This window comes from Etheostoma spectabile, chromosome 5, assembly GCF_008692095.1.
Source record: "Etheostoma spectabile isolate EspeVRDwgs_2016 chromosome 5, UIUC_Espe_1.0, whole genome shotgun sequence".
NCBI lineage: Eukaryota > Metazoa > Chordata > Actinopteri > Perciformes > Percidae > Etheostoma > Etheostoma spectabile.
The window spans coordinates 6095695-6105655 of NC_045737.1; the positions used below are offsets into that span (position 1 = coordinate 6095695).

Below are 9961 nucleotides of genomic sequence, written 5' to 3' on the forward strand. Positions count from 1 at the left end.
CACACACACACACACACACACACACACACACATAAAGACACACACACACACAACGGCATGACAGCTGTATCACAAGAGACTGGCACCGGCTCATTACTGCATCATTCATCAGTGTGACATAATGAAGGAATGTTTGAAGAGCTGTTGATGATGTTGTGTTGGAGGATAGAACGGCTGAATGCAGCTCCAACAGCTTCCCTCGTCCCTCCTCTCACTAGTTTAATTGTGCTGTTTTTCCTACAGAATTTTTTGTAAAAGCTATATTCTGTCCGAGCCACATGACATCACTTCTGGCTTCTTGGTGGTGGGTCTCAATCCTGGTCACAGAGCTTGTTGGAAAACTTTGTTCAAACATGAAAATAATCTCATTTGTGTTTTTCAAATTGATTGATTTTTTTATTTTTATTTCATCATTTCATTAAATTCAAATGCCAGTAAGCTGGCATTCAAATGCTCCCCACATTAAAGGTCCCATGGCATGAAGATTTCGCTTTATGAGGTTTTTTAACCTGCCAATGGCAAGAATCCAGAATGGCCATCTGAGCCTTCAGTTTTTTTCATTTATGAAGTCATAAGGGGCAAGGTTACCTCCCCTTTCCCTGCTTTTCCTGCCCAGAGAATTTGGCCCACCCATGAGAGAGAGACATCCTGGCTTTCAAATGAGTGGCAGTTTGTGGCAGTAACCCCCCACCCACCCTTAAAAGCTACAGATTTAGAAATGGCACGTCCTAAGGAAAGCTCATTGTGGGACTGGCTCTAGTGGCTGGAATTCTGCAACAAGGCTGAATTTTGGGAAAGAGACTTCAGATACAGTATTAGGGGACCACTAAGGTCTATATAAAAGAGACTTCAGATATAGTATTAGGGGACCTCTAAGGTCTATATAAAAGAGACTTCAGATACAGTATTAGGGGACCACTAAGGTCTATATAAAAGAGACTTCAGATACAGTATTAGAGGACCACTAAGGTCTATATAAAAAAGACTTCATATATGATGTTAAGGGACCACTAAGGTCTATATAAAAGAGACTTCAGATATGGTATTAGGGGACCACTAAGGTCTATATAAAAGAGACTTCAGATATGGTATTAGGGGACCACTAAGGTCTATATAAAAGAGACTTCAGATACAGTATTAGAGGACCACTAAGGTCTATATAAAAGAGACTTCAGATACAGTATTAGGGGACCACTAAGGTCAATATAAAATAGACTTCAGATATGATGTTAAGGGACCACTAAGGTCTATATAAAAGAGACTTCAGATAGAGTATTAGGGGACCACTAAGGTCTATATAAAAGAGACTTCAGATATGGTATTAGGAGACCACTAAGGTCTATATAAAAGATACTTCAGATATGGTATTAGGGGACCACTAAGGTCTGTATAAAAGAGACTTCAGATACAGTATTAGAGGACCACTAAGGTCTATATAAAACCATCCAAAGAGCACCATGTCATGGGACCTTTAAGAGTAGTTTTCCAAGTTTATATATGCCTATATGTGCTGGAAGAAGCACCCGCTTTTCAGAATTTATCTGTGAGTTTTAGGAAAGTAGATGAATAAAGAGTAGTTAAAATGTGGGAGAAGAAAGACACAAGTTAATTTCTAAATGGCTTCTTTTGAAAGAAAACGGGATGGGGGAGCAAAACTTCTTTCTGCCCTCAATAAATGCTTAAATAACAATGTCAATGAGCACAAACTCTTAATCTGACATTGGTAAGACTTAAAGTGTAAGGGATTCTGTCTGATCCTTTCTCCTCTAATATTAGTAGAGTATAATGGATAAAGTTGTAAAAATAAAGAGCTTTGTCACAAGACTCCTTAGCAAAACATATTGGAATTTCAAAGGAAGTTTAGCCAAAACATCCAGCGAGACAACCTCAGCTTCCCAGCATCCAGATCACAAAGTGGGGTTCATTAAGACATTCCTGCACATGTGGGATGGCTCGGCTCATGTCAGCTTTGACAGAAAGAAGAACAAGGAGATAAGACCAGGCACCAGAAGTACATAGAAGTACAGAGAGTGTTGGAGGGGGGGGATCAAAAACCTCAAAAACCTTTCACCTTCCATGTTTCTTTTGCTGTACCGACGGCACTGTCAAACACCAGCAAGATGAACTACTACTTAGAGGGAAGAAAGGGGCAGGAAGGGAGCAGTGTTGTCAAATGAGTGTGTCTTAAGTGGAAGGGGGAGGCGGGTAGTGTATACATGGGCTCGTTGAAAGGGCTTTTCTGGAAGGCCTTGTTTGACATGGCCAGGATAACTAATGAATGTGTTCTCTCTCTTTGTCTGTCTATATTCCTCTAAAATCTCCTATCTTCATCTTGCCATCTCATGCACAATATCCGTCTCCCTCACTTCTATCCCCTCCGTCTATCTAAATATATGTCTTCTTCTTTTTTTGTAGTTGTTTTTAGTTTTTACAAAGCAGCATCTGTTGAAAAGAGTTTTTTTTTTTTTTTTAGCTTTTGGGGGTTTGTGGGGCCACGGTTGTTAATTGTGTGTTTATAGTGGCCCCTATATCCTGTCATCAAGCCTGAAAAAAGCCTATAGGGGAGACCTGAAAGCTCACACTGACATCTGAAAGGCTATTTTAGTGAAAGAGCTTGAAACAATTATAGTGTCAGTACGGGCCAGTCTCAGAGCACACATCATTTGACTTGCAGCATGTTTTGACATTGGTGGTACTTAGTGAGGTTTGGACTAGAGCACCCTTGGTCAGTGCAAGTTTGTACAGATGTTGCACCTAACAGCCAGGACCAGACCACAGGGGAAATAATTTCTTATACCTCATGTTTACTCTCATATTCCTTTAACTGCATTCCCAATGCCCCCTCAAACTATCCAGGAATACATTATATTATGAACAGCCGCATTATCTCTCTATAACTATATATATATATACAGACAGTATATAGACACACTTTTCACACACAGAGCCATAATGAGCAATTTTACACCCCTAATAAAAATTAAATTTTTGCCTCACTGGAGGCAATCTTTGTTTTTCTAGACAGATAAGATTGGAGGAGCATGCAGGGTCAGAGTGTTCTTGCTTTACTAAAACAGTAGAATATTTGACCTTGGCACCTCTCCCTTCCAGAGACAGATAGGACAAGCTCATAGGAATCACATCAGGACCACATGTCTCTGTATCCAAAGTGTTTAGTATTCAGAAGTAGATGACAAAACAAGAGAGAATCAAGACCAAAAACCTATTAAGTAGTATGATACTGGATTAAGAGTATGATATAGAGATGGAGATACAAAGAGGATGATGACTCTCTCACATGCCTCCAAAGGAGATAGCTAACAATAAAGTACTTCAACATACTAGCCTTTAAATAAGGATTGAGCTACTGCTACAGCTACTGCTACCTAGCCAAGTTCTTAATAATATATTAACATGTTAATAATAATAGTTTAAAAAAATATCATAGGCTCACAGGCTATGGAATAAAGACTATATCACAGAAAAGAACACTTATGATATATATATTTTCTGTAATCTTTGCACATCTCTACACAAACACAAACACACACACACACACACAAACACACACACACACACACACACACACATACGCACACACAGAGCAGTAGCCAGGGATCCCAGGTGCAGGGTGGATGTGAAAGGCTTTGTATTTTGTCAACAGCATAGCAGCAACTCACATGACTCTCCAGTGGACTCACATAGGGAGGACAGGGCAAAGAAAGTGGAAGATGAGAAGAGAAAAAGAGGTGGGGTATAAGAAGATGAGGAGGCTGTGTGGGAGATATGTACGGAGCCCCGGAGGTGACATGGAGGGGGTAGAAAAAAATATATACTGAGGACACTTTGGCAAGATATTGACTTTGTTTTGCCAGATCCTGGCTTTGTTTTGCGAGATATCCAGTTTCATTCGCGAGATGTTGACTTTGTTTTGTGAGATGTTGACTTTGTTTTGTGAGATATTGACTTTGTTTTGCCAGATATCCAGTTTCATTCGCGAGCTCTTGACTTTGCTTTGTGAGATATTGACTTTGTTTTGCGAGATATCAAGTTTTATTTGCCAAATATCATAAATCCTTGTAGCAAATTCTTGCAGCGCGCTGACTAGTATCTAGCTAGCTAGTAGCATGACATATGCTAGCTAGATACTAGTTAGCTACCTAGATACTAGTTGGTTGTCTAAATACATCCGTTTATTTTGATAAGCATTACTAATTAATACGTGCCAAAGTGAAGTGTTACAATGAACATTGTTGGTGACTGTTGATTTCAATGACTGCAGGTTAACCCTAGTTGCTAGCTATTATCTAGCTAGTAGATGCTTAAGAGAACGAACTAGCTATGCTTGTAAGAGACACAAGAAAAAAGCTCATGAACTAGCATGTTGCTACGATGCTATGTTATATTATATATATATATATATATATATATATATATATATATATGTTGCTACAACATAAACTAGCGCTTCAACACATCAATAGGCAACAGCAATGTTCATTGTAACACTTCACTTTGGCATGTATTAATTAGTATTGCTTATTAAAATAAACAATGGATGTATTTAGACAACCAAGGTGATGTAATCATGCTACTAGCTAGATACTAGCTAGCTACTAATGTTAGCCAGCAGTCATTGATATCAACAGTCAACAACAATGTCTATTGTAACACTTCACTTTGGCATGTATTATTTAGTAATGTTTACCAAAATAAACAATGGATGTTAGATGTAATTATGTCGTGTTATTAGCTAGCTAGATACTAGCTAGCGCGCTACAAGCTACCTAGCTAGGTTAGCCTAATTGTTTGTTGCATTTGCGAGATATTGCAAATAAAACTCGATATCTCTCAAAACAAAGTCAGGATCTGACAACAGTGTTTGTCCCCAGTATGTTTTTTTCCCGCCTCCAAGTCATATTCGGGGCTCTGTAGATTTGAGAATAAAGTGGAGGGAAAAAAAGACATTGCGCGAATGTTTACTGTACTGGACGAAGAAAAGTTGTGTATGCCGGTGAGGCCCGGAAAGATCACTAAAGAAAGTGATATAGGACAAATAATAAAATGGGAGAGAGAGGTTGGCATCGAGAGAGACACAAAGTGAGTGAGTATTCAGTAGCAGGATGGACTAAGTGATGGGAGGGAGAGGGACAGAGTGAGAGAAAGGGTGGAAAAGGCCAGTGGCCTCTGCTCTGTCCCCTCTGTGTGCTGCTAAACTGCTCACCAGTTCCCTGCAGATCTGTCACTTCTTGTTTGTTAATCCCCCTTTCTTCTCCCCCTCCTACTCTTCCTCGCTCCCTTTCTTTCAAATCGGTCAATTGTTAATGTGACCCCTTTAAACCCCACCGTCCCGCTCTCGCAGTATTGTCAACACATTATCAGTGTGTACAAGAGAGACATTTAGAAAGGGCAGTGCTTGACGATAAACGACTATTCTCGTTTGAAAGAATCTGCTGATGTTATTTTTGTATTGATAGTTTCTCTCGTGCAAATAAAAAAATCTCTTATACCGCATTTTATGAAGCTGCAGTAGTGAATTGTTTTGTTTTATGTTTTATAAAGATGAGGAAGGACTGCTTTACAAGAGACATACCATATCAGTTTTAATACTACATTCACATCTTCACTGATGAAATAATGGCAAACAAAATGGGACTGTGTACTACCATTGAAAGCTAGAAAACTAATTGCAAGGTGCATACTCACATTTATCACAGTCAATATGAATGAGCACAACCTCCTCATGCATTATAGAGCATTTGATCCTTGATCATAACACAAAAAGAGAAAAATCAAAGCATTAGATCAGAATATAATTGGCAAGCTACAGTATTTTATCTTTCTAATAGCCTTAGTTGTGACTTTCTTTTCTTTGAGCCTTGCTGACTGACGTCAACATCACTTAATGTTGTACTTTTTGTGAATGCAGATTCATGAATGTTTAAAAAAAATACCAGTGTTGCACATTGACAACAAAGCACGACATTGAAATAAATCAAGAGAGAAAGAGACATTTGTGAAGCACATGTGTACATATGCGTACATTTCTTGGCTGATGTCTTTAGTAATGTGTGTGTGTGTGTATTTGCGTCTGTGTCTTTCAGTTAATTTGGGAGCTTTAAACGTTCATCCGTAGAGGAAGGTCTTTGATGTTCTGTGACATGCAGCTGAGCTCAGATGAAAGAGAAGATACCACCCATTATCTGACGTTTGAGTGACTGCGCAGAACCACCCAGAAAAAAATACAGCATATTTTCCTGTTTCCATCTAATCCAATTTGTTTTTCAGAGGTAATCTCTGTAGATTATTTTACTATCCAAAGAGCACACTATCATCCTTCATCGCTACATGTTGAGTTAGTTTCATTAGCCACAACCCACTAGAGACACCACCTAAATAAGTCTTATGCTAGCTAGTTACTTTTTAGCATATATTTAATGATCTATTCTATTGAAGACAGTAGAGATGAACAGCACAGCTTCACGCAGCACTTGGTCTTTGATTAATTGTATTTTAAATGGGGATATCAGACCAGGATTTGACCTTGCCTTAATTTACAAAGTCATTGATCTTGAAGTAGTTGGATTTAAGTGTATTTACTTTGAGGAAGAGTTTTTAAGATTAACATTAACTTTAAAAGATGCTGAAACTGGAAATTCTGTACTTCAAGCAATACATGGTAAATGGAATTTACGTAGAGTTTATATACCTTACCAGATATGTGCTTACAATTTGCCTCTCATTCACCCTTTCACACACACATTCATGCAGCGATGGTGGCGGAGCTGCCGTGCAAGGCACTGGCCTGCCCGCCGGGGGTAACTTGGGTTTCAATCTCTTTCTCAAGAACACTTTGATATGCTGACAGGAGGAGCTGGGGATCTTACCGTCAACCTTGTGGTTGAGAGACAATCCACTCTACCGCCTGAGCCACAGCCGCCACTACTAAAAATCCTTAAAATAAATTCCATGCCTCTGAGCTATGTTTCATAATACATCAGTCGAGTGTGCTGACATTAAAGCTGCTACAGAGAACAATGGGAATTGTTTTAGTACTAGGTCCCATTAGTAAAAAAAGGGTTTTTTGGCTCGCCCACTTGTTGTGTGTCTTTCATGAAGACTTTCTGTTGAAAAACCTCAATACAGTCCCCTGACACATAGAAGTGGCCAGTGCACAGCTATGTCATTCTGACCGTGCATCAAACATCCATTTCTAAAGAGTGGAAGGTATTTTTTTCTTGGCTTGAAAAATGTACCGTGGTTTACCACCTATACGAAACTACATGCAGTTTTTGTGCTTTTCATTTCTAAGAAGGTTACCTCAATCACTTTCACTTCACTGTACGTTTTGCCGAGAGAAATCAAAGTTCATGATTGGGTCTTACATTCCGACTGTGCCCTATAACACAAACTGTGTTTATTGATTCCTTTTGTTTGTGAGAAACATCTGCTTAAAAAGGAAAACCTAAACTTGAGAAGGAGAGGTTGTAAGAGGAGTAGGAAAGCTAATTCAGTATCTGCTAGTAGTTTATTTCAGAGAGGAAGGACTCATGCTTATTTTGGACCATCTCCGCTTGCAGCTGTTAAGCATCTGGTCTCAGTGTTCATGCTGGAATGAATGAAAATCTTTAAAGCCATGAAGAAAAGACACTTCCATGATCTTTTTTTTCCCCTCAAGTGACAAACAGGTGCTCTTTTGAAATAGGATAAGTAGGAAATAGAGCTGCTTCGTTCTAGTTCTTAGGAGCTGTATCAGTTGTAAGAGTAAAAGAAATCTGCTGTGTACATCAGGTGTTCAGGCTCGTAGGTTCTCAAATTTTCACTTGTCCATTGTATTTTTGGGTATTTACATTTTTTGTGGAATCACTTTAGTAAGATATATTATGTTTTGAGTTTAGTCGGCCAGCTCATGTGGAATGTATATATCATGTGAAAACAGAGCATGCACAGAGGTGACCTCTTCACTCCCTGCAAGCGTACACCAGCGCAGCAGAGACCGGGGGAGTAAAGATATTAAACTTCTCTCCCAGGGGGAACTTCCGACCTGCAGTAGGATGCTGAGGCGGAGGCTGTGCTCATGAAATAAACTATGAACAGCAGCAGCAGCAGAACCCCTGTCGTAAAATCGCATGAACTTCAGTATTATTTTACAAAAGAAATGCTAAAAACTGTCACAAAACCTACGTTAATCTAGTACAAACTTTTTTAATCTTTTTTATTTAACCAGGTAGGCCGTTTTGCAACAGCAACATGGCCGTGGAATGCATAAGCGTGTGAGACAACACACAGCTTCACATTCAGTACAATACAAGAATCCAGAATACAATAGGCTATTATGAATTATGAAAATGAAAGTGATGAATTGATACTATAACTAAAATTGAATTGAATTGAATAGGCGACATAAAGTCCAGATTAAGTAAGCATTACTTAAGGCACAAAGCGAGGTGTAAGTAAGTCGATGGATATGCAAACGTGTTATGGTGTTAACATAATACACATGAATAGACAGTCTGTGACACTGCTGAGATGTAATAAAGAGTCAAAATTACAGTTAGTGCAAATTCTGGTCTAGTTCGTGAGATCTAGCAGAGTACTGCATATCAAAGCAAGGAACTCGCTCGCAGGCTTTTCTTTTTTGAATATGTTGGAGCATGTTTCAAGGAAATTTTAAAGACATAATATATCTCTTTGACCTTTATGACATAAAACAGTTTTTATTAAACCTAACAGCTTTCTTCCACTTAGTAAGCTTCACAGATAATAAAGCCCCTAAGTCTGGATGTGTTACTGCACATACTGTACTTGCAGATATTTTTCTATTTAGCAGATATTCTCTAGTACCCTCTAGTAGCATGAGCCCAGCGTTTGATGGCAGTAATAATGCAATCCCTGACTCTGTGACGGTGCTTTTTCCTCTGTAAAAATGTATCATTATATCATTCATGCATGTGATTTCAACTTGTTTTTCCTGTCTCTCTTCCAACTCATTTTCTCCTATTTGTTTTTTTATTTTGCCTGTTTTATAGGCAATATCTTGGACAGTATGCTGCTGAGAGCTTCTAGTAAGGAAGGAGTGGAGAGTGGGAGGGAGACGAGTGGCAGCGCAGCTCCTGCTTCATCCTCCCAAAGACTACTGTGGTGTCACTGTTATCACCACTGCCCCGAAGATTCAACCAATCATACGTGCAGGTACCTTAAGGAGTGGAGGAGCGATAAATAAATGTGCATTTGTGTAATGAAACGTTCCCCTGTGTCAGTGGTTGCTAACTGACCGTCCTTGTTTGCCAGGACGGATGGCTACTGTTTCACCATGGTGGAGGAGGAGGGGGGGGTACCGGTCCAGACTGCAGGTTGCCTTGGGCTGGTCGGGTCAGAATTTCAGTGTAGGGTGAGTAGATGAATGTAGCATTACAATCCACATCCCTTTTGCAACCGTTTCTGTAGCATTCTCTGTCTCAGATCTTCAGCTTAACAACTTAATTTAAATGGCAATAATCAAGGTAAGTCAAGAAAGCAGAAGAGTCTTACATTACTATGTTCAATATATATTATTTGTCCGCCACTTTATATAGCGGCGGACAACTTTGGTTAACTTACTTTATAATAATCTTTATAAATAAAGATTATTATTATCATTATTATTATTATTATATGACTGATTTGTGAAATATAAAATTTACAATAAAACAGTTATTTTGTTGATTTTTCTCTTGATTAACTTATGAATATGTACATTTTATAATTTCCCAGAGAAACATTTTTTAAGCCCTGTTTGAAATTTAAAAAAAGATTTCAATATACTACTGTATGAGACCAAAACTAAGAAAAAATAAAGTTTAAGGATTAAAAAACTGTTAAAATTGTTTAATATCTCTGCCAATTGTTTAATTTGTTTACTGTTTAAGCACTTGCAGTACTTAATGAACAACTAAATACAGAAATTATTAAAAAAAAAAAA

At 38.5% G+C, this 9961-nt stretch overlaps 1 protein-coding gene across 2 annotated transcripts in view; it reads left to right on the forward strand.

Annotated features, from left to right (window-relative positions):
• The window catches only part of bmpr1ba (bone morphogenetic protein receptor, type IBa), a 51950-nt gene that overhangs the window by 36611 nt on the left and 5378 nt on the right, over window positions 1-9961 (forward strand). For both annotated transcript variants that reach the window (XM_032514915.1, XM_032514914.1), the window contains exons 2-3: window positions 9030-9192; window positions 9292-9391. In XM_032514915.1, coding sequence (XP_032370806.1) covers window positions 9047-9192; window positions 9292-9391 — 246 coding nt within the window. In that variant the 5' untranslated portion in view covers window positions 9030-9046. The remainder of the gene's footprint in view (window positions 1-9029; window positions 9193-9291; window positions 9392-9961) is intronic.